The sequence below is a fragment of the Tenrec ecaudatus genome, chromosome 4 (genome assembly GCF_050624435.1).
Source record: "Tenrec ecaudatus isolate mTenEca1 chromosome 4, mTenEca1.hap1, whole genome shotgun sequence".
Taxonomy (NCBI): Eukaryota; Metazoa; Chordata; class Mammalia; order Afrosoricida; family Tenrecidae; genus Tenrec; species Tenrec ecaudatus.
In genome coordinates, this window is record NC_134533.1 from 869,678 (window position 1) to 891,824 (window position 22,147).

General features: G+C 59.7%; 3 protein-coding genes and 1 non-coding gene across 9 annotated transcripts; 2 read left to right on the forward strand and 2 right to left on the reverse strand.

Moving 5' to 3' along the window:
- Positions 1–1,626: 1,626 nt before the first annotated feature.
- SLC25A22 (solute carrier family 25 member 22) lies at positions 1,627–7,847 on the reverse strand. The gene is made up of 10 exons (XM_075545158.1): positions 7,769–7,847; positions 5,242–5,333; positions 5,036–5,161; positions 4,881–4,936; positions 4,266–4,356; positions 3,690–3,808; positions 3,424–3,586; positions 3,178–3,332; positions 3,011–3,086; positions 1,627–2,918 (listed from the first exon to the last, which is right to left on the reverse strand). Exons 2-10 carry the CDS (start codon positions 5,259–5,261, stop codon positions 2,765–2,767), a joined length of 960 nt encoding a protein of 319 aa, XP_075401273.1. The 5' UTR covers positions 5,262–5,333; positions 7,769–7,847; the 3' UTR covers positions 1,627–2,764.
- Positions 7,848–8,171: 324 nt separating this feature from the next.
- Positions 8,172–13,846, reverse strand: PIDD1 (p53-induced death domain protein 1). Of its 3 annotated transcripts, none has more exons than XM_075545157.1 (16): positions 13,609–13,846; positions 12,645–13,025; positions 11,812–12,216; positions 11,424–11,633; positions 11,281–11,335; positions 10,975–11,176; positions 10,771–10,899; positions 10,275–10,454; positions 10,061–10,124; positions 9,831–9,966; positions 9,563–9,713; positions 9,363–9,486; positions 9,153–9,271; positions 8,953–9,066; positions 8,656–8,873; positions 8,172–8,564 (listed from the first exon to the last, which is right to left on the reverse strand). In XM_075545157.1, the coding sequence occupies exons 2-16, from the start codon at positions 12,949–12,951 to the stop codon at positions 8,306–8,308; spliced, it is 2,673 nt and encodes an 890-aa protein (XP_075401272.1). In that variant the 5' UTR covers positions 12,952–13,025; positions 13,609–13,846; the 3' UTR covers positions 8,172–8,305. The 3 variants fall into 3 exon arrangements, with proteins under 3 accessions (XP_075401272.1, XP_075401271.1, XP_075401270.1); XM_075545156.1 differs by having other exon boundaries at positions 9,593–9,713; positions 10,061–10,208; positions 13,609–13,844; XM_075545155.1 differs by having other exon boundaries at positions 10,061–10,208; positions 13,609–13,842.
- Positions 13,847–17,610: 3,764 nt separating this feature from the next.
- RPLP2 (ribosomal protein lateral stalk subunit P2) lies at positions 17,611–20,632 on the forward strand. Of its 4 annotated transcripts, none has more exons than XM_075545163.1 (5): positions 17,611–17,754; positions 17,940–18,063; positions 19,711–19,759; positions 20,347–20,445; positions 20,523–20,632. In XM_075545163.1, exons 2-5 carry the CDS (start codon positions 17,941–17,943, stop codon positions 20,594–20,596), a joined length of 345 nt encoding a protein of 114 aa, XP_075401278.1. In that variant the 5' UTR covers positions 17,611–17,754; position 17,940; the 3' UTR covers positions 20,597–20,632. The 4 variants fall into 4 exon arrangements, with proteins under 4 accessions (XP_075401278.1, XP_075401275.1, XP_075401277.1 ...); XM_075545160.1 differs by having other exon boundaries at positions 17,612–17,754; positions 20,520–20,632; XM_075545162.1 differs by having other exon boundaries at positions 17,669–17,758; positions 20,520–20,632.
- Positions 19,795–19,931, forward strand: LOC142447701 (small nucleolar RNA SNORA52). The gene has a single exon (XR_012784361.1). It is a non-coding gene; the product is annotated as a small nucleolar RNA SNORA52 (small nucleolar RNA).
- Positions 20,633–22,147: the final 1,515 nt, after the last annotated feature.

The following is a 22,147-nucleotide window of genomic DNA, read 5'->3' on the forward strand; positions in this document are numbered from 1 at the left end:
AGAATTTCCTGATGTGTGACCTCAGGCCATAAGCTTTAAGCCAAGAGAAAGAATATATAAGTTGAAGCTTTGCATGAATAAAATTGGAACAGTCACCGCAACCTTTGAGTCGTGTGGTTCTGTCTCCCACTCGCCGACGCCGTGACCCACCTTGAGGGACCCTGGACCTTGCTGCAGCTGGACTGGGGCAATTATTTTTATTTATTCTTCTGCAAATCGCACTGGATTTTCATCCACAGTGGTTTTTCGGCTAAGAAACAGTGGGTCCCCTGAAGAAGCCACCGCGACTGTGCGCCGCGGAACTAGCACGACTGCATGGTCACGTCCGTGCCCACTAATCCCGCAGAGCTGCGTGGGGAAGGAGCTCTCATGGCGGGCGGAGACCATTTATTTCCAGTACAGACCTCCCCAACACAAAGGCAGGTGAAGGGCAACTACGGCACATTTCCTTATAGGTGAAAGAGACCAGAGACAGAAAGACAAGATATTCACACCACCCCCACAAGGACTGATAGGCTCTTGGACTTTGGGTCCGAGACCAGGGCACAGCATGAAGTCTGGAGTGGCCTAAGAGGGGAGGGACACCACAGTGGACCCGCCAATAGCAGCAGATCCTCCAGAAAGCCATCCTATGGCGGGAGGTCCGCCATTGGCGGAACACAGGGTTCAGCTCTACATTCTGCTGGCCTTTCAGACGAGCCCAGGACCTTTGCACCTCTTTCCCAACGCGTCCCCTTCAATAGGCTCCCTCCTTCTGCTCAAATCTTTCCTCCGACTCTGCTCTGAAATTTGTCTCTCACCCTAAACCTTTCTTATGAGACAAGAAAAAGAACCTGGAAGTGGAGAGACGCGCACTGAGCCTCCTCCCGGGACCCTGGTGCCATGGAGGGCCAGAAGACACACAGGTCTCTTGGAAGAGGTATGGCTAAAATGCTCCTTAGAGGCAAGGATGGTGAGACTTCGCCTCACTTTCTTTGGATGTGTTGGCAGGAGAGCCCCGTCCCTGGAGAAGGACGCCATGCTTGGTAAAGTCCAGGGGCCTTTGAGGAGACCAGTTGACACAGTAGTTGCAAGGATGTGCTCAGACATAAGCACCATTGTGAGGACGGGGCAGGACCAGCTGGTGTTTGGTGGCGTTGTACCTGTACCTGTACACAGGTAGCTATGTGTTGCACTGGACTTCACGGTCCCTTTCCCTCAAGGGTCGGTTCTCGGTCAAGGGAAAAGGCTGTCAACCCAACCCCAACCCTGTGCCAGGAAGCAGGAGCCCCACGACCCACCCCACTTTGTGGCCTGCCTGCCTGGGTTTGGGAAGGCATGCAGGGGCCCTGCCTAGCTAAGCACTGTCTTTGTGTCCACTGGGTAGATGCCCTCTGCCCATGTGGAACACAGCCAGGCAATGTGGATGCTCCTTTGTAGCCCACCTCAGGATAAGAAGAGCCCTCCTGGTGGGTCCTGTCCAGACCAGGTGCCCACCTGGTAGTGCTCCCGCCTGCAGGGCGCACAAACTGGGGTCTGTGATCAGCTGGCTCCCGATGTGCCTCCCTGCTACTTCGTGGGGACCTGAGCCCAGCCAGGTGCGGTGGGAAGGGGCTGCCCTCCCCCACAGAGTGTCAGCAGGGCAGCATCTACTTAGAATATTTATTTATCCTCTTACATGACAAAGACACAAAAAGTTACTTCTTAAAATTCTTCAAAAGAAAAAAAATAGAATTCTGTAAGCAGCAGCAGCTTCCAAGGATAGGTGAGGGGAGCAGTGGGAACCGTGGACTGGGACCGGGCCTGAGCCCAGGTAGTGTCACTGGGGAGGAGGACACAGCACCACCACACAGGATCACTCGGGCGGCCGGAGCCTGCCGCCGCAGGACACAACACCAAGGGGTCAAGGGGCGGGGGCTGAGCTCTCTGGAGTGTGATCAGGAGTCTGTGGGGCAGCTCTGGAGCAGAAGGAGCCCTGGGGAGGCCTGAGGGGCACCCCCCACCCAGCACGGGGTGGGGGGTGTTACACCTGGGGGAGGGTATCTGAGGAAGGGTCTGGCCTCAGTGCAGGCGGGGTCCGTTGGAGCTGTAAACCCTGGACGGTCAGCAGAGAGCTGGGGACATACACACTGGCCGCTGAGGGCTGGGAGGCATGGCATGGCTCCACAGAGCAGGTACACACATGCTCACACACACACGCTCGTTCACACACAGATCATGCATGCTCAGGACCCTCAGCTGGGGGTGGGAGGGCGCTAGGTCCCACAGTGGATAGGAAGGGGTTGTGCCCGAGAGCAGACCCTGTGACCCATTCCCAGGCCCCTGGCAGCTGCAGACCCCTGCCCTGCTGCAGGCAGGAGCCCTGGGCCTCCCAGGGTGGCCATGGTAAGGGGTAGACAGACCCAGGACGGAGGGGTGGACGGTGTCGCTCAGCTTGGCAGGCTCAATAAATAGGTTTGTGCAGGGACTCCCTGTGGGCCAGGACTCAAGCCTGAGACTGGGAGCTGGGGGAGGGGTCCAGGGCCAGGCCCCCAGCCCAGAGACCAGCTCTGCTCTGGGGGGGCCTGGCTGGGTGAGGGGGCAGCCCCCTCTGGTGAGGGGGCGGGGGGGTGGAGAGTCAGCTCCAGGAATGTACGGTCTGCATTTTCTACATAAATAAGACATTGATCCCGTGGTCACCCAGGCAGCGCCCCAGTGGGGGGAGGGGGGAGCCCTGCCCCGCCCTGCATGGCGCCATGCCCTTCGTAGGAGCCTCCCCTTGCTTAGTCCGGGGATGGCCCGGCTCTCAGGCCTGGGGGCCTTGCAGTAGCCCCAGCAGGGACTCAGCGATGCCCAGGAAGTAGACCACTTGGGCGATGCCAAAGAGCGGGGCGATGACCAGTGCGCGGCAGTAGGCCCCTTTCAGGAAGGCCGAGGGACCTTCGTGTTTCAGGATCTTCCTTCAGGGGGGAGGGGCAGAGCTGCAGGTCAGGGGGTGTCCCATGCTGTCCCCCCCCACCCAGCCCCTACGCCCCGTCCCATCCCCACCGACCTGGCGCAGTCCAGGAACCCGGAATAGGTGTCCTCATTAACCCCTCGCTGAAGGGACTGCAGGCGTGTCTTCACCACTACAGGGGGCGTGCAAGGTCAGGGTGGGTGGCCCACAGGCAACCCAGAGCCACCCACCCCGCCAGCCAGGGAGCTCAGCCGATCACTGACCGTCAAAGGGGTTGACGGCCACGGCAGCCGTACTGCCGGCCACACAGCCAGCCAGAAAGGACACGTAGAAGGGTGACCTGTCGCTGGACGCAGGCTGACCGAGCTGGTTCAGGTTGGCGAAGAGCGGGAAGTAGACAATAGAGAAGGGGACATCCCTGCGGGGGGCAGGGGCAGCAGTGACGACCAGGGGCGACCCGGGCAGCCGCATGGGCGGGCCTCCCTCAGCACTGCCCCTGGCCCTCCCACCTGAGCAGCGTGGCGCCCAGGCCCTTGTAGAGGCCGGCGATGCCGTGGCTCCGCAGCAGGTCCCGGGTCAGCTGGGTGGCTGTGGGCCTGGGCACTTCTGCGGGCTCTGCCCCGCCCTGCACACGCAGCTGAGCCTGTGAAGCCAGGATCTTCCTCTGGGCAGCTGGGAAATGGATCGTGGGGATGGGCTTGCTGGGAGCGAGGGGTCTGGAAGTCCAGCCATTGCCCCCGCAAGCGCCCACCCCCACCAAGTGCCCCCCGCCCACCTATGCGGCCCGCATCCTGAAGCTGGATCTTCAGCATCTCCATGGGCGTGGTCACAATCACCTGACAGGTGCCCGCCCCACAGCCAGCCAGCATCTCCCTCAGTAGCGTCAGCTTCTGCCTGCAGGGGGCAGGGGCCACTGTGAGCATGCAGACCCCAGCCACCAGCCACGGGGGTGAGTCAGGCCCAGCCTGTCCCCTGCAATCTGGACATGGAGTGGGTGGATGTGACGCAGCCGCAGCCCTGGGCACCAAGCCACTGTGACAGATGGCCCGTGGGTAGCACCAGGAGAGGGCCAGCGAGTGAGCCATGCTGGGGTCTGCACCCCCAAAAGGGAAGCCCCCGGGCAGGGCCATCGCTGGCCCATGATCCCCGATGTGGGCCTGCATGGGGCTGAGCCACTGGTGGCCCTGTGTGGGTGGGGGGTATGTGGCTAGGGATGGCGTGTGGAATGCCCAGTTGGGAGAGGAACCCTGGGGACGGGGCTGTGCCTGACAGCGCTGGAGGTCCTGGTGGGGTCCTGCCTGCTGGGCTGACTCTGCCCGACCCACCTTGCCCGAGCAGCCTGGCCCCTTACCCGTCCTTAGAGAACTGATGGCGGAAGAAGTCGTTGGCTGCCAGTTTGATGGCCTTCTCTGGAGTGACGAGGGTCAGGTTCACAGCGGCGCCTGTGGGCACAGGGGGTCAGGTGGGGCCCAGGGACACAGGTCATGGGACGCTGGCCTGGTCAGAGTAGGGAGGCTCTGGGCTAGCTCATGCTTCTGGGCTGGCCCTGGGCCCTGCTGCTCCTTGGCGCCTCCCTCCTGCCCTCTCACCCACATTTGGGCCTTGTGTTTGCCAGGCAGGGGCAGGCACCAGGGCGGGGATGGGGGCAGCACTACTTCCTCCAGAGTTCTGCTCACCCTCCCCTTCCAGACTCTTTGCCACTCATGCCCCCATGGAGCTTCCCGGGGGCACTGGGACCGCCGCAGGGTATGCAGGTAGGTGGGAGGGGGCGAGGAGGGGGGGTGTTCCTGGAGCTGGGCTCAGGGCCAGGGTTGGCAAATCTGATTGTATCCTTATCTGCTTTGCAGGCATACCCATGCCCACCCTGCCACCCCAGGCACCAGGGGCACACAGCACCATCTGCAGAGCCTCCACCATGCCAGACCCCCCAGGTGCAGTTCCCCTGCCCCCACCAAGGGCTCCTCACCGCGGTACATGCCGAAGTAGCCCTCCGATCTTATGGTCTTGATGAGGCAGTCTGACCTGCAGCCAAAGAGAGGTGGCAGAGCTTGAGCGGAGCATGGGGACCAGCAATTTCCTGCCCTGCCCTCCGTCTCCCCTTTTATCACCGGCCCCTCTCACATGCTGGTGTACATGCGCTGCCCATTCTGCTGGTTCTGCAGTCTGGTCTTGGCCAGGTCGATGGGAAATACGCAGGTGACCCCGATCAGCCCGGCGATGCCGCCATTGATGAGCTTGGCAGGCAGACTGGGATGAGAGGGTCAGAGATCAGCAGGGCGGGGTGACAGTGGGGTGATTAAGATACTGGGAGTGAGGGTGGTACTCACCTGATCTGCTTATCAGCCATTTAAGTGGAGGCCCCGGTAGGAGGCAGGTAGAGGCTGGAGGAGGAGGCAGGCCACAGGGAGGGGCTGTCCACCTAGCCAAGGGGATTTCAAGGGTCAGCCACACCTCAGGCCTGGAGGCACAGCAGTGAGGTAAGCAGGGGAAGCTGTTGGCTGTGGGGCTGAAGCTCCCTGGCCCCAGGCTGGTGCTCTGAGCAGTCTTGAACACACACACACACACACACACACACACACACACACACACGGCACACTCACACGGACGCTCACGTGTGTAAGTGTGCTCAGACTCTTAAAGGGCCAGGCGCCTGGGGCAAGGCAGTATCTGTGTGCGGCCATGAGAGGCAGCTTGCAGCCGCTATTTCCCCACTCCCCACTAGCCCCAACCTGGTGCCAACTCAGGGCATAGCCCCCATACACCCCTCCTCATGAAGAGGTACCCCAATCCCAAACACCTGGCCCAGGTCCCACCCTGCTCCCCCTCTGCCCTCTCAGAAGTTTCACTCCCAGACAGACAAATGGACATGCACACAGACGGACACCCCAGAAACATCAGGAGGGTGGACAGCTGTGCAGGACTGGCTGGCCTTCTGAGACCCCCATGGGGGCTGGGACCCGATGTACTGTAGGGGCTGGGGGAGCAGGGCTCTCTCACAGAGCAGGCTGGGAGCCATCTCCATTCCTGGTGCCCCTCATGGGGCTGCAGTTCAGGGCAGTGGGTGTCCCGCAATCCTAAACCCTCCCACCCTTTCACCATCACCCACCCCAACACACACACACAGACACACCTGGCAGGCCAGCTGTCACCCGCCGGCTGCTGCCCGGGGCCACCCAGACTGGCTCTCCTTCCCAGGGCCTCGTGACCTTCACCTTGGCTTCACCGACGCGGCCCCCTCCACTGCCGCCCCCGCTCAGCCCCGCCTGTCTGCCGGTCCCGGTCTCCACCGCTGCTCGCGCTCCCGCACTGGCTCCCTCCGCCGCCCAGCCGGCGGGGCCCAAGATAAAGGAAGGCGGAGGGAGGTGCAGGGCCGCCGTGATTGGTCGAGGGGCGGGCCTAGGGTGACTTTCTCTTTCACTTTGGGCTCCGGCACTGGGCGCGAGGCAGCATCAGGGGGCCGGGCCTGGGGCCAAGGGCCTTGGGGGCCCACTCAGGCAGACATGGCCCACAAGCCCAACGCCCACCGGGCCTGGCCCCCACCTCCGGCCAGTCCCAGGCCCTGCCTTCACCCCTATCGTTCTTGATCTGAGTCTGTGCAGGGCCCCGGGCACCCAGGATGCGGCACCTCATGCCTGGTACCCAGTGTTTGAAGGGCCTGTGAGGGAGGGGGTGCATCTCAAGAGAACCCGTTGCCCGTTGGGGTTCCACCCATCCTGCTAGGGCATTTCTGGGCGCTGGTCTCAGCCATCGGTTACTGCACCCTGGGTTGAAGGGCAATGCTGGCCCAGGCACACCCAGCCCTGCCCTTTGACCTGCCTGGGCCTCACACATGTGAGTCCTGGCTTCTGAGCCCTCGCCAGACCCTCCCCACCTTCTAGGCACCCCACCCTGCATGGGCCCCAGCCCATGATCTCCCCTTTTTCTCTCAGAGGCCCCCACATTCTTCCAGGGTGAGATGGACACAGGTCTGGATCCCTGATGTCCTCAGTCCTGTGCCCCCCACATCGTGGGAGAGGGACTGGGGGGGGGCCCAGTGACCAACTGGGAGGGGCTCAGCCTAGGAGAGAGCTGGGGTGGGGCAGGGGGACTTCTGAACCCCTTCTCTTCTGTCCCCCTGCCTGGTTCCCACCGGTTTCAGAGATAGCTGCTAGGGCCTGCACACACCCCACTGCACCCCGTGTTGCCATAGAAACCCCTGCAGCCCCAGCCTGACTGAAGCCCGGCGGAAATTGGGTCTCCCTGTGCCCAGGTTAGCAGAGGTGGCAGCAGACGGGTGAGAACCCAGGATGCACACAGGCCACCCCGTGAACCAGGCCATGTCTTCCAGCCCCACCAGCGAATTGGCCACAAATGGCCGGCGACGCGGGCGGCGCTTTGCGGGAGGCTAAGCGCCGGTGCCGTTCAATCCGCAGGCCCTGCCCCTGGCGGCGCTTGTGGTCCCCACTGCTTGGGACAAAGGGAAAGGAAGGGCCTCCTGGCTGCGCTCCAAGGCCGGCTCTGTGGCGGCTTGGGCCGCCTGCCCGTGGGAGGGGGGCTGGATTGGGCCAGCGGCCTGGCGCCCCTGCCCGGAGGCAGCAACTTCAGCCAGGCACGTGTCAACATGCCCGCAGGGGTCCCACATGGGTGCCCCCACGACTTGTCTTCTGCTTCTTGGGGACACCGCCGAGGGTGGGGGGACACGTGTACCCAGGGTGCGCCAGCGCCACGGGGGGGGGGGAGATGCGAGCCCAGCCTCCCACAACCGCGGGCGGCGGCCGCAGGTCAGGGCATCGCGCCTGGTGCCCTGTGGGCGCCGCCTTCTCCGCCCTCGGCTTCCCAGGCGGGCGGCGCGAGGGCGACGGCGGCCGTACTCACCCGGCTCAGGCAGCGCTCCCCTCCCGCCGTTCCGTTCGTGCGTCTGCGCCCGGCCTGCACCTAGGCGGGGAGGCGGGCCTCTCCGTGCCGCGCTCCGCCCCTCGACGCCCATGCAGTGCGTGCGCACAGCCTGCGCCCGGCGAGGGGCAGGAGGGCAGGCCCCCACTGCACACTAGGCCCCGGGGCTTCCTTGGCCTGGCGGAGCCGTCATGACTCCACTGAGGGTGCAGGGCAAGCGGCTAGACGCACTGAGGCGCCAGAGGCCTGGACCTGCACACTGGGGCTTGGCATCCACCCGGGGACAGTTACACTTTTAGGGGGCTGCTTCATACCTCTATGCCCCCAGGATATGCTTTGCAGGAGGGGCTGAAGGTGCCCACACAAGGCCCCCTCCCAACTGTTCCAGCCTCCCTGCCCCCTCCAACCACCCTCATCCCAAGAAATAAGAAAGCTCTGAGACAGAATGGTGGGGGTTCATTGTTGAAGGGGTCACCAGACCCCATGGGGGCAGGAGGCAGGGCCGGGGACCAGCCCAGCCTAGGCCTGGGTGGGCTCTGGGGCCTGTGCTGTGGAGGTGCAGGGCGGGCTGGGGTCCGCAGGGGCCAGGCCTAAGCGCTCGATGTTGGCCTGAAACTTCTGGAGGCCCAGCTTCAGTATGGCCCGCACCTCCTCAGCCACGTCCTGCCGGTCACTCTGCTCCAGGGCCTGCACCAGGAGCCATGCGGCGCCCGGCCGCCCGACCTGTCGCTCAGCCCAGGAGAAGAGCATGTGGCGGATCTGTCCATCCAGGTCATCCCTGAGGGGGGGACACAGTGAGTGGCCAGGGGGCTCTGCCTAGACCCCTCCCCAGGGCACCCCTAGTACCACCTTGGGAGGAGGGAGCTCACCGGAACTCATGCCGGATACGCTGCAACTCACGGTAGGACAGGCCCAGGTTCAAGGCCACAGCCTGCCAGTCAGGGCCCAGGCGCTTGCCCACACAGAGCAAGTTGCCCTGAGTGAGGAAGCCGCTCTCTGGGTCACCCAGGTTCAGAGGCTCTAAGGACAGGCTGGCCCCCGGCCCCTGCTCTGGCCCCAGCCCAGGCCCTTGCGACCGGCGAAGTCTCTGCAGAGAAGAGGGGTCCCTGTGAGCCCCAGCTTCAGCCCCTGATGCTGAGTCCCGCCCCACCCTGCCGAGCCCGCACCGGCAGCTTGATGGGCAGGGTGGCCAGCCACAGGGTGTCGGTAGCCTTCTTCTGCCGAGCAGCCTCAGCCTCCTCGGGCACCTCAGCGGGGACTTCGCCACGGTAGAAGGACACCTGGGAGTGGCCAGGCAGGTTCAGGGCTCTGGGCTCTGCCTCCGAGAGGCAGGGGTGGGTGGGTAGGGCATTGCCATGTTGCCCACCTGACCCCGCACGGCTTGAGTCTCCCGGTCCAGTGCCGTGGTCACGTACACCTCCTTCACATTCTTCAGGTGTGAGTAGAAGACAAAACAGACCCTGCCCTCCACACAGTCTGGGCGGTCTGGGGGCAGGGCAGGGCTCAGCAGGGAGCTGGGGACAGGGTAGAGGGGTGGGGAGAGCCCCAGGTCCCCCCTCCACCAGCAGGGCCTTACCAGCATCCACATGGATGCCTCTTTCAAAGGCAGCGAAGAACTTCTCGCCTTCAAACAGCTCTACAGTGTCAGATGGCTCAGGCCCTCGGTACCGCTCCAACAACCGCTTCAGCGTGGCATCCACCTGCAGGCCACCAAACTGACCCCCAGCCCCTGGCTGCCCTCCCCCCAACCCCCCGGCCCTGGCCCCGCTCCCCCACCTTGTTTCGGGGCAGGCACTGCAGCAGCACCTGCTCGGGGTCCCGGCGTCTCTGCAAGGCAATGAGGTTCACCCGGTGCAGCCGCAGCCGCTCCCAGGCCTTGCGCGCCAGGCCTCCCACGCAGGTCTTGGTGGTGTACCACAGCCAGTACCTGGGGGAGGGCGAGGGGGGCAGTCAGGGGGCTGTGGAGACCTGGACGGGGGGTGGAGGACACACGGGTGTACCACAGCCAGTACCTGGGGAGGGCGGGGTCAAGGAGGGCACTGACCAGGAGAAGTGTGTGACCTGGAAGCGGGCGTACAGGTGTGTGAGCTCCAGGGCCACCTGCGTAGTGATGTCATCCCAAGTGGCAGAGGGAGGGGCCCGGTACAGCAGGTGCAAGCAGGAGCGGTCCAGACTCAGGCCTGGGCACAGGGGGCAGTAGGCTGGGCAGGCTGGCTCTCCAGCACCTTCCCTGCCGCAGGCCCCCACCAACCACTCACTCCCCACCCCGCTTACCTGTGACACCGGGAGGCAGAGGCAGCTGTACGGTGATGGGCTGAAGGAAGTCGGGGGCGCTGTCCTGCCAAAGGCACAACAGGGGGCTCATGGCCGCCTCTGGGTCCCCTAGCAGCGCTTCCAGATCCAGGCTGGCCACATGCACCACCTGCAGGGCAAAATGCTTGAGTGCCTGCCTGGGCCCCAGCCGCCCCCCTGCACAGCCCTGGCCTACCTGCATCCGTACACGGCGAGGCTCCTCGGTGGCCCCCGGAGGGAAGACCACCTTGATCCCAGGGTGCACCGAGGACAGGAGCAGCGCCCCCTCTGGCTGCACCAGGCAGGTATTGGACACAGGCCGGGAGACCACGAGGAACCAGGAGAAGTGAGGGACCTGGCAGTGAGCCCACAGCCGCTGGGAGGGGTGAGGATGGGGTGGCAGGGAGAGGTCTCAGTCAGAGCTCAGAACAGTCTCTGGAGTGGGGCTGCTGGGGGCACAGGCAGGGTGAGGGATGGTTCAAGGCAAAGCTGCTGAGGCTGGGGTTCCAGGGTTGGAGGCAGGGGGCAGGTCAGGGCAGAATCCAGGGCAGGGGTCCCAGGGTTGGAGGGGGGGGCAGGTCAGAATCCAGGACAGGGGTCTCTGGGGTGGAGGGGGGTGGACAGCTCAGGGTAGAGCTGCTGGGGCAGGTGGGCAGGCCAGGGGATCACACACAGCCGCCCTCCAGGCCCACCTTGGAGGCTACCATGCCCTCCAGATGGGTCTCCAGGTCTGTCCAGCTGTCCTCACTCAGGGTCCTGACCACCACTTCACGGTACCGCCGGGCCCGGGGGGGTGAGAAGAGCAGCCAGAGGCCCACGTCCTGCCAGGTGGGGCGGCGGTCAGCAGAGGACCAGCCAGTGCGCACCCCTCAGCTGCCTGCCCGGCCCTGCCTTGCCTGCTGGAATGCCACCCCGTGGGGCTGCAGCTCCAGGACGTGGCTGAGCAGCATGTCGTGTGGCCCTAGAGGCACCAGGCGAGGCTCCGGCAGCCACAGTCGGTAGTGGATAGTGACGGGGGTGGCAGTGGCCCCCTCGGGGAAGTAAAGGCGGAAGCCGCAAGCCAGGGTGACTGAGCAGCCTTGAGGAGTCACTAAGAAGCTGGGCACAGAAAGGGCAGCATCAGGACACCTGGGGGAAGCCCCAGAGGCAAGTCTGTGGCAGGGGCCCGATTTTGACAGGTGTCCACCCGGCCCTGCCCACACCTGTCCAATTCCGAGGTCAAGAAGAGGCTGGGCATTTCGGGAACCACAGGTGTCCCTGCAGGGAGGGCAGAAGAGCTGTTAGGTGGTTGCTGATATAAACTATGTCCGGCCTGTGGCCTCTACCTCCCTAGCCCCAAGCCTACCTGGGGGGCTCGGAGGGCCCGGGGGGGCTCTGCCCAGGGGGTTCTCCTGCAGCTGCACACACGGGGCATCCAGGTACTCGGGGGGCACCTCCCGTAGCTTGTTGGCCCTCAGGTCAAGCCGGGTGAGCAGCGGGAGGCGGGTGAGGCCGATGGGCAGCGAGGTCAGGAGGTTGCTGAACAGGACACAGAGCCGCAGCGAGTGCAGTTTCGCTGGGGGTGGTGCTGGCTCAGTGCTGGCTCCCAGGAGCCTCGAAGGCCAGAGGCAGGGTCCACCCAAGGGGCAGCCCCAGGGACAAAGGCTCAAATATGAGGCAGCCTGGCGAGGGGCAGCAGGAGCCTCAGGGGAGTGGGGGAACCACGGTAGTGAGCGTGGAGGCATGGTACTCACTCAGGGAGTCCGGGAGGCTCCCCAGTCGGTTGCGGGCCAGGTTGAGCTCAACGAGGTTGCTCAGGTCTCCGATCTCAGGGGGCAGAGTGTCCAGAAGGTTATCGGAGAGATCGAGGCGCCGAAGGGTAGACAGGGTGCCCAGTGCCGCCGGCACTGTCTGCAGGTGGTTGTGGACTGCAGCGTAGAAGGTGAGGGCGGGGAAGGCTACCGCGAGCTCCGAGAAGTCATTGTAAGAGATCAGCAGAGTGTCCAGGCGGGGCAGCTGCAAGACGCAGGCGGGTAGTGTCTCCAGCTTGTTGAAGCTCAGGTCCAGGTGTGTCAGGTGGACCAGGCCACTCAGGCAAGAGGGCAGTGAGGTCAGGTTGCCCCGCAGGCGGTAACCCTCTGAGTCCTGCTGCTGCCCACCTGGGGAGTGGGGAGAGCTGGAGGTGGTCCTCAGAGGCAGAGACTCCACTCAGCCCTGCCAGCCGGCAGGCCATGGTCATAAAGATGGAGACACAGGAATGAGCCAGCAGCAGGAGGGAGGCCAGGATGGCTACCCAGCTCATCTTGGTGGTCTGCTGTCACTGTGGCGAACCCCCCACCACGCAAGAGTAACACACATACTGGGGACTGTGGTGTGGCGGAGTTGTGGTCAGCCTCACCTTAGGGAGTGGGGACTGGGCTGAGGAGGTAATGGGGCTAAAACCAGAGGCCAAGCCAGGAGTGCCTGGGTCTCCATCCACCTTGGGGGTCAGGGAGGGGCAAGCAGGGGCTGGCCCAGGGTTTGGAGGAGCACAGGCAGGAGGCAGGGCAGAATGATCTGGGCTGAGCTGGTACAGGGTGGTTCTTACCTAAGAGCATCAGGGAATAGAGACGGGGCAGCCTCCTGGGCAGCTGGGCCAGGGCGGCCTCCAGGAGCCCAGGATCCTCGTGGGTGCCCAGCCGCAGGAATCTCAGGCGCCGCAGCTCCTCTGGGGGCTGCTGGGCACACAGGTGCAGCAGGCGGCGGCAGCCCCCGGGGTGCAGGCTCAGGTTTAGGAGGTTCCTGTGTGGAAGGGGTTCTGCCTCCACGGCCCGAGCTGCAGCAGCCTCCTCTGGGCCTCGGACCGCATCTTCTGTCGCATCTTCTGTCACTAGCCCCTCCGTCACTGCTGCCATCGCCCACCGACTGCCCTTGGGGACCAGACATGTCCCAGCTTGCTAGGCAGGCCTGCTCAGGCAGAGCCAGGAGGCTGTGGAAGCAGGGGGAGGAGTGGGCACCACGGACGCTGGGGGAGGAGCCCAAGATCAACCATCTAGTCTTAACACCCAGGGCTGTGCTGGCTGGAGTGGACCAGGCCCTGCAGGTCAGGCTGCTGCTGGGGCAGGGGCCAGCTCTGGCGCTAGGTGTGGGTGGGGCCCTGTGGATGGGAGGGGCCCAGAGGTCAAGGCTGGGGGGCAGGGGAGGAGGAGGACCCCAGTTTCTGAACCTGTCAGGTCATCCTGGCTGACCTGTCCCTGGGGCTGACATGCGGGCCCAGCACCCCCCCACCCCCGTGGGGTGGCTGCGCCCCTTGGGGCGGAGAAGTGAATGTATTCGAGAGAACTTGGGGTCTGAGCCAATGGGGAGTTTTCTGAGGTTCCACTCGGTGACCCTCCAGGAGTCATCAACCACTACCAGGGAAAGAAAACTTCAGAATGCGGGCGGAGTGCGGCTGGAAGCAGCGGCGTGGGCTGTCCCCGGCAGCCAGCGCTGCGGTCGCCTCCCGTCCCGAGCCGTGCGGACTCCGAGGACCCCGGGATCCCCAGCCCTCTCCGCAGGTGGCCCGCGCGTACCTGCGCTCCGGGTCGGGCGCACACCCGGCGCTCGCGGGCTCCACGCTGAGCGCCCGGTTCCCGCCGGCGCGCTTCCGGGCGGCGGGTCCTCCGCGCCCCGCCCCTGGCAGGCCCCGCCCAGCGGGGGAGGGACGGGCCCCCGGGCCGCGCGGGTGGCCCGCGGAGGGTCCGCTGCAGCTGGCCTCCTGCGAGTTGGCGCGGGCCCGTGCCGCCCAGCCTGGCCGCTCCGTGCAGCCCGACGTTAAGTTAGCCGGTGCAATCCCGGACTCCTTGGGAGCGCCTGGGCCGAACCCTGCCCGGCCTCAGCCACTGGGCCGGCCACGCACTGGCTACCGGCTGCCAGAGCGCCGCCGCGCGGGCTCATCCCTAGCCCGCCCCCACCGCCTCCCTCCAGGAAACCGATTTCCCCTTTCCCGCAGGACCCCAGGCCGCGGTGCCTGTCTGTTCTTTTTGTTTTTCTAACCCTTTTTATGGACATCACACAAACCAGTAGTTCAATCACATCAAGACGAGTCGTACAAGCACCACCACAGTTCATTTCAGAGCATTTTCCTCATCTTGCCTCGCTCTTTCAGCTCCCCATTTCTCCCCAAACTCCAGCCACACCCCAGAGGAACCAGGCACTGTCTATTTACTGTCTCTGTAGGCTCACCTATCCTGGATTTCATACCAGAGAAACACTCAAGCAAAAGCTAACAAGAATGACAAATACATAAAAAAAAAAAACAACCTCAACAAAAAAGAAAGCAAAATATATTAAATGCAAACCTCAGTGGATCGTAAGGGAGATCAAATGATTCGGTGCAAAATTTTTAACCTAACTTCACCTGTAATAATTCACTTTGCAATGCATTTTGCGTGTTAGCAAGACTATTCACACCCTGGTACATGGTCAGAGGAGATTCACAGGGACCTTTTCTATGTGTGTTTCCCCTTATCAAATTATACTATATAATATACTACATTACACATATAGTATATGTCAAGGTAGTACACTATATATACTACATTTTGACCTAACTACATCTGCCATATAGATTTTACAATGATCTCTGTCTACATAACAGGGTTATATATTGCTCCTCAACTATGATGGAAGGGATCCACTGGAGGCTTAATCCATCTGTGGACCCTGCAAACGGAGTTTCAGCTTCCACTATCATCGATTGTGTTTTGCAAAGCAGGTGTTCGTAATTTAAGCTCTTGTGCCATTTTCTCCTTTAGATTTGGATTATATTATTTACAATATTTGGATTACACAGGCTGGTGTGCTTCTTCCATGTGCACTTAGTTGACACTTAAGATGCCTACTCATTTGAAAACAAACCTTAAGACCCCAGATGCTATTCTTTCTGATAGGTAGGCACCATCTAGTTTCTTTGCCATACTTTGCTAGGGCACCTAATCCTTCAGTGATCTCTTCATGAGGTCTCACATCAAGCAGAGTCACATCATTGAGAACTAAATATTCTTCCATTGGGGCTAAAATTAAGTGCAAGCCCCAAATCCATTCAGGCATATATGGTTTATGTATGTCTCTGGTTCACCTTAAAGACATTATCATTTCATTTTAGAGAACATTATCACTCATCCCCTCAGGTATCACTTCCATGACATCAAGTCAATGCTGACTCACAGTGACCCTACAGAGCAGGGTAGAACTGCACCTGTGAGTCCCCAAGCCTGCAAATCTTTACAGTAGAAAGCGCCATCCTTCTCTCCCGTGGATCTGGGTGGTAGTTTCCAACTTCCTGCCTCGTGGCTTGCAGCCCAATGTATAACCGCTGCATGCTGACAGTCTCCTTAGTTTATAGCCCATGGTATAGAATTTACAACAGTGCCGAGAAAAGGAAATGATCCAAGTACAGGCCACTAAGAACATCAATTGTCGGCTTATGCAGATTAAACTCTAGAGCAGTGGTTCTCAACCTTAATGCCGCGACCCTTTAATACAGCTCCTCATGTGATGACCCCAACCATAAAATTATTTTCGTTGCTACTTCATAACTGTCATTTTGCTATTGTTATGAATCATAATGTAAATATATGATATGTAGGTTGTATTTTCAGTGTTACAAATTGAATATAAACATAAAGCAGGGATTAATCACAAAACAATATGCAATTATATACTGTGAAATATTTGTTTTCCAATGGTCGTAGGTGACCCCTGTGAAAGGGTCATTCGACTCCCAAAGGGGTCTCAACCTACAGGTTGAGAACCGCTGCTCTAAAGTGGCTGGATCTGATGTACACAAACAACGGGGGTTGGTGAGGGGGCAAATTCTCCAGCTAGCTTCATGCACAGCAGAACCACGAATATCCATTAATAATGCATGCCAAAATGAAGCGAGGGCATCCAGTTAGTAAGTACATGGCAGTGCCAGCCACCATTCATTCGGCCGCCGCCTCCTGAGGGTCTCAGCTCATTTGCAGCTCTCACGACAGACCTGTGGCCTGGGTCACCCGGGCCAGGACAGCATCCCCCCACCCTCATTCCCTTTCCACACAGATGCCAGAGGGTTTGTTAGCATTTCCCTGTCATTTTTACTACTGTGGTGATTAAATGCGTAGTTTCCCACCTCAATCATGAGTGTACAGTTGGATGGCACTGTTAATAGTCAAAAACATTTGGCGTCCATCACCATCACTTTCAGATTGATCACCCCAGCAACAGTCCAGGGGAATCAATTTTGAAAATCTACCACAACCTAGAATATGATACATTGGAATTGTGCTGCTGGAGAAGACTATTGAACATGGGCTGCTGACAGGACAGACAGATTTATACTGGAAGCACAACCAGAATGCTCCTTTGGACATGTTGTCAGGAGAGGCAAGTCCTTGGAGAACATCAGGTTTGGTAAAGTGAAGGGGCAGCGAAAACGAGGAAGGCCCTCAAGGTGATGGATGGATACAGTGGCTGCAGCAATGGGCTCAGGCCAGGATCAATTGTGAGGATGTTGCAGGACCGGGCAAGGTTCATTCTGTTGTACATCAAGTCACATCAATGTAATGGCTTCCTTAAATAATTCCGCATCGCTGCTTTACCCAACAGGCCCTTCTTATGGAAGTGGGGGCAACCTCGCTGAGGTTAGCTCCATCTTCAGAGCTCAGCCACCTGAGGGTCTAGGCCACCCTGCCCAGAGCGTTCATCTCAGGTCTTCCTGCTTATGCTCCGGCTTGTTTCCACTACTACACTTTGCACCCCTTCCTCATCTCGCCTGGGAATGAGGGCCTCCTTATTCACGGTGCCTTCTCTCACTAGAAGGCTAAACTTCGTGGAGGCATTGCGGGCCCTTCTCCCAGCTCAGAGCTCAATCCGAATAGTGAGTGATATTTGTCTGATTTTGAAGTGCTCCCGGGCGCGGAGGCGCAAAGGAGCCAACAGGGCCTAGGGCATGTCCGCTCCCGGGGCCCGCAGCTCAAGGCAGAGGCAGGCCCTCGGCAGGGAAGGGGAGGGCCGGGCTGCAGGCACCTGATCGCGAGGCGGCTCTCGTTCTAGGAAGACGGAGTGAGCGGCCCCACCACCTGACGCGGACCGACTGGTTGAGAGCGACACTCGCAGACATCGAGGAAGCGCGGTCCAGTTCTAAGTCCCACCCAAGACCACGTGCAGACCCGCGGCTCGTACGAGATTCAGGCGGCGCTCACGCGCTTCCGACAGTGATGCACTATGGGACTTCTAGTTCGTCCTCTAAATAGGTTGCTGCTGCGCAGGCGTGGTCCTGGCCGTTGGGTCCCAGGCCGTCGCATTGCATCCTGGGAGGTGTAGGCGCCGTGTGGCATGCTGGGAGCGCGAGGCACCGAAGAGAGCAGCAGTTGAATTCCGACTCGCGTCCTCCGTCGAACGACTACCCAACAGACATGGGAGGACATTCTCCCCCGGCCAAACGAGAAAGTGCCTTAGAACAAAGTCGTCTGCGCCTTTGCTACAGGGACTGCGTGACTCGGGGCAATGGCGTCTCGTCCATCCTCATTGGCTTGGCGCCCCGTGACGTCACCCGGAGGCGCCCTAGGGGTGGCCTCCTGCATGCCCTAGAGGCTTCTGGGTAGCGGTTTAATCCCGCCCCTTGCGCCGGCGCCTTCCTTTTCCTCCCTGAAGCCGCCGAGGTCGCACGCGTGAGGCCTGTCCACCGTCGCCGAGTGAGTAGGTCTTCCGCGCCGCGGAGCGGGCATTTGGGCGCGCGGTCCCGGGGTCGCGGCGGCGCCTTGGTCCGCAGGTAGGCCGCTCCGGGCGGCCACTGGGTCTCGCTTGGCCTCGGGCCGGAGGGGGCGCGAGTAGAGGCCTCGGGTAACGTGGCCGCTGGAACTTTTCTGCCACCTTTCAGAATGCGTTACGTCGCCTCCTACCTGCTGGCCGCCCTCGGGGGCAATGCGTCTCCCAGCGCCAAGGACATCAAGAAAATCCTGGACAGCGTCGGCATCGAGGCTGACGACGACCGGCTCAACAAGGTAGGCGCACCTACGAGGGAAGGCGCTAGAGGGCCTTTTGGGCCACCCCGTGCCGGTTCTGTGGACCGCGGTGGCTGACTCAACACGGTTCGCGTTCCGAACAGGGCAGCTGGTCTAAGGGAAACGAGTTTTTCAGTTCCCTTTAAGATTTACAGTCCCAGAAACTCAAAGCAATTTTAGGCTGTTCTGTAAGGTCGTTGTGAGTCGAAGCTGATTAGCCGGGTTCATGTAGCAAATGTGGGAGCAAGGGCCCGACCAGGGGAGTGACCTGGGCACCCTTTTATTTTTTTTATTATTAATAAATCACTTATTTGGGGGCTTACAGCTCTCAATAACAAACCACATACCAATTGTATCAAACACATTTGTACATATGCTGCCATCATAGTTTTCAAAATATTTTCTGCTTGAGCCCTTGGTATCAGCTCCTCCTTTTTCCCTCCCCCACCCTGGGGCACCTCTTTCGTGACAAATGAAATGGCAAGAGAAGTTATCTTTATTTTTGGTAGATAAGTGCAATTAGCCATTTATTTCACTGGATTGATATTTACCTACCTATTCAGCCCTAAGGCATTTTTTTCCTGTTTCTGTACCCTTTCTTGGCTACATTGCCCTCCAACCTCTCCTGCCATAATCCCAAGCCACTATTAATTTAGTTTATTGTATGTAGATTTACCAAGAGGTTTGTTTTGAAACTTTTCTGCTTGGAGCAAGGTGATGCAGCCTTAGATAATCAGAAATCACATACCTCATGCCGCTTTGGGGCATTTCTCTTTTTTTAATCATTTTATTGGGGGTTCATAGTACTCTTATTTTTTGGGTGGGGGTTATTAAATGAGTATTGCTTTCTTTTGTAGTTCTTAGTTTGCTGGGTATTCCATCGCACCACTGTTGGTGTCATCCATGATAGGAGGTTGGGCCAGCAACATTGCAGCCCACAGACTGGGCAGTCCCCAGGACCTCTTTAATAGTAAGAGTGTTCTCTGGCCAAACATCGGTGCCGCATCTGACATGCAATGCCGACGATCTCATTGAAAGTGATGTTGTCACTATGCATAATATTTTCCGGCTTTCTACCCCTGGGTGGTTCCTTGAGGGCTTTGATGATGAGGGCAGAGGCAGAAGGTACCCCGCTTCAATCAGGGCTTGTCTGTTCTGAATGGTCAATTTCACATCATACAACTCTTAATCACAATCCATACAGACATCAATTGTGTACAGTACATTTGTACATCTGTTACCCTCATCATTCTCAAAATATTTGCTCTCCACTTAAGCCCTTGGCATCAGCTCCTCATTTCCCCCCTCCCTCCCTACTCCCCCTCCCTCATGAACCCTTGGTAATTGATAAATTATTACTTTGCTTTATCTTACACTGTCCGATGTCTCCCTTCACCCACTTTTCTGTTGTCGTCTTGGGTCATTTCTGACCACATCTCCGTGTTAGTAATGATAGCATCTTGTTTTCAAGTGTAACTTGATGCTGCTCCCCCGTGGCGGTTTACAGAGGTGGTAAGTGTTGAATACGGTCACAGCCGAGCCACTGAAAGGAGCGGGTACTACATCGGGGCCTGGTTGCCATTGGCAGGCTGCTCCCACATGGTTGCCAGCTTTGGCACCTGTGGTGATCTGGGGCTCTCCCTGTAGGTCATCAGTGAGCTGAACGGGAAGAACATTGAAGACGTTATTGCCCAGGGTAAGTGACTTGTGGGGCAATCAGACTCAGCTCTACAGTCCATCCTAATCCCTGCTGGCCAGGCCGTGGCCTGCCAGGGTTCGCTTGTGGACGAGATCACCCTAGGAGCATTGCCTAGCGGATTGGTCAGACTTTTGGTGGCCTCACTCCATGGGCATGCTCCCAGGACAGCATACTAACACGGAGCTGTCTTTAGGGCAGTGTCTGGGGAGCCTGGTTTACAGGATTAGCCCAGGGGTGCCATGCAGAAGGCCCCTGGCAGATGGCCTTTCCCTATCCTCATCTGGCCCTTGAGCTCACCCTAGTGGTGGGGAGCTGGACCTGGGAGCAGCAGCTGGCTGTAAACATGTTTGCTCAACTTCCTGCTGGGAAGATGCTTAGAGGCATGCAGTGTTAGGAGTTCCCAGCCAGGCCCCTTGGGGAAAGCAGGGCTCTAGCTGAGTGGCGAGCAACAGCTAGCCTGTTGTGGGGACCAGGGGGGTGCCCCTGCTATACTGGCAAACCCCACCTTCGCACTGTCCACTCCACTTTTGTGAAGTGGCCCTCAGACACAGGAAATTCACCTTGGACTCTGGTTCCTCCCTCAGGTATTGGCAAGCTTGCCAGTGTGCCTGCTGGTGGTGCTGTGGCTGTTTCTGCTGCCCCGGGCTCAGCGGCTCCTGCTGCCGGCTCAGCCCCAGCTGCAGGTAGGTGGGGCTCAGAAGGGTTCTCCAGTTGCGGGGTTGGCCCTGGGCTCACTGTCCTGGTCTTTTTCCCCCAGCAGAGGAGAAGAAAGACGAGAAGAAGGAGGAATCCGAGGAGTCAGATGACGACATGGGCTTTGGCTTGTTTGACTAACCCTGCCTTGCAAATAAAGCCTTTTTATGTATCCAAGCCACCTGGCTGCACTTTGTGGTGGGAAGCTGTGTTCTGCACACAGGACACCCCGTTCCAGTGGGAGAGCAGGGCTTTGAGGAGCCTGGGGTGGGGCTTGAGGTGCACAAGGGGTGTCTGGTGCAGAATTATCCAGTCACTGCCATCAGCTCCTTTCCAAACCTTCACTGGCGCAGGCTCCCATGGGACAGCTGGTGGGTTTGAACGCGCCCAGACACACTGATTATGCTGACTCATAATGACCCTGAAGAATAAAGTACAGCTGCTCAATGGGTCTCTGACAACTGGTTGTGGAAGTAGATTCAGTGTACCACTGATACTCCATGTGACTCCTTTCCCAAACTCCTGAGTGCTCTGAATCAACCAGGAGGCATTCTTCCCGGAATGTGGACGTGGACAGCCTCATCTGCTTCAGTCTGGCTCTCCAGGCCCTCCCCCCCACGCAAAACATTTCTGTGATGCATATTCACCTAGTGAGCCAGGCCCTATTGTATCTGGCTGCCAGCCAGGACTTGTTTTTGGGGAGCCTGCATGGGGTGTTGCTAGGGTGCTGCCTACACAAGGCATGGGCCATTTGAGCCACCCAGAGTGTCTTTGCCACAGGAACCCTAAGCAGCAGCTCCTTGATAAAGTAGGGCAGCAAAGGATACATGGGGTGGGCTAACAGGGCTGCCCTCTGCAGCTGGGAAGGGAGGGCCCAGATCCCTTTTGAGGTTTGGGCCTTGGATAGGTTTCCAGTTGTCACAAGAGGGATGGGAGGGCAGACCATTCCATCCTGATTCAAAAGAATGGGCCTGGAGCCATCTTGGGGACTGAGCCAAGGGAATCTGGGCTACCTCAGGTTAAGGGCCTGCCCTATGGGAGTAGGGGCTGGCAGCTCCTTGCACCAGTGGGGTGGCTGTAAGGCCTAGGGCAGAGGTGGGAGGGGTCCCTTAAACTCAGGAGGGTTTTCTCCCTCCTAAAAGCCCCATGTCCCCCAATGCAGACACCAATAGGACTTTCCGACTAACCCTGGAGCCCCCACTGACCTGGCTGACGTGAACAGGGCAAGTAGAACATTTCCCTTCCAGGAAGTGCCCTGTTCTGGCTTCTGACGAACCTTCCTGGTAGCAGAGTCCCAAAGGGAGGGGAGATGTACTCAAAACAACTGCCTGGTGTGGAAATGGGGGCAGAGGTACCATGGCCTCACTGTGCTCACTGCCTACTGGACCACTTCCTGTAGCAGATCCTGGGACAAGGACCTTTGGTGGGATTCCTCCACCCCTTGGACCTCTGGGTTTGCCTCCGTCCCCTGCCCCACATCATTTCCCCTGCCTTGAGTAACATCAGTCATGCTGACCCACAATAGCACCCGGCTGCCCGTCTGGGATGATGGGCTTGATTAAGTGGTCTGCAGAGAAAAGGATGCTCGAGGCTGGAATCTTTGGCCAAGTCTAATCATGTGGGCTGTGTCCTGGGGGGCCTCAAAGCCTTTTCACCTGCAGTTCTGCAGTTTGGGTGGTTCTGTGCCCTTTC

Excerpts from the sequence above, each read along its gene's own strand:
- PIDD1 (XM_075545155.1), bottom strand. The coding sequence starts at position 12,951 with ATGGCAGCAGTGACGGAGGGGCTAGTGACAGAAGATGCGACAGAAGAT. Across the intron at positions 11,336-11,423 it reads GGGCCCTCCGAGCCCCCCAG|GGACACCTGTGGTTCCCGAA; the intron begins GTAGGCTTGGGG and ends CCCTCCCTGCAG. Across the intron at positions 9,714-9,830 it reads CAGGTCACACACTTCTCCTG|GTACTGGCTGTGGTACACCA; the intron begins GTCAGTGCCCTC and ends GCCCTCCCCCAG.
- RPLP2 (XM_075545160.1), top strand. The coding sequence starts at position 17,941 with ATGCGTTACGTCGCCTCCTACCTGCTGGCCGCCCTCGGGGGCAATGCG. Across the intron at positions 19,760-20,346 it reads TGAAGACGTTATTGCCCAGG|GTATTGGCAAGCTTGCCAGT; the intron begins GTAAGTGACTTG and ends TTCCTCCCTCAG. Across the intron at positions 20,446-20,519 it reads CGGCTCAGCCCCAGCTGCAG|CAGAGGAGAAGAAAGACGAG; the intron begins GTAGGTGGGGCT and ends TTTTTCCCCCAG.
- SLC25A22 (XM_075545158.1), bottom strand. The coding sequence starts at position 5,261 with ATGGCTGATAAGCAGATCAG. Across the intron at positions 4,357-4,880 it reads CTACTTCGGCATGTACCGCG|GCGCCGCTGTGAACCTGACC; the intron begins GTGAGGAGCCCT and ends CTGTGCCCACAG. Across the intron at positions 3,809-4,265 it reads CATCAGTTCTCTAAGGACGG|GCAGAAGCTGACGCTACTGA; the intron begins GTAAGGGGCCAG and ends TGCCCCCTGCAG.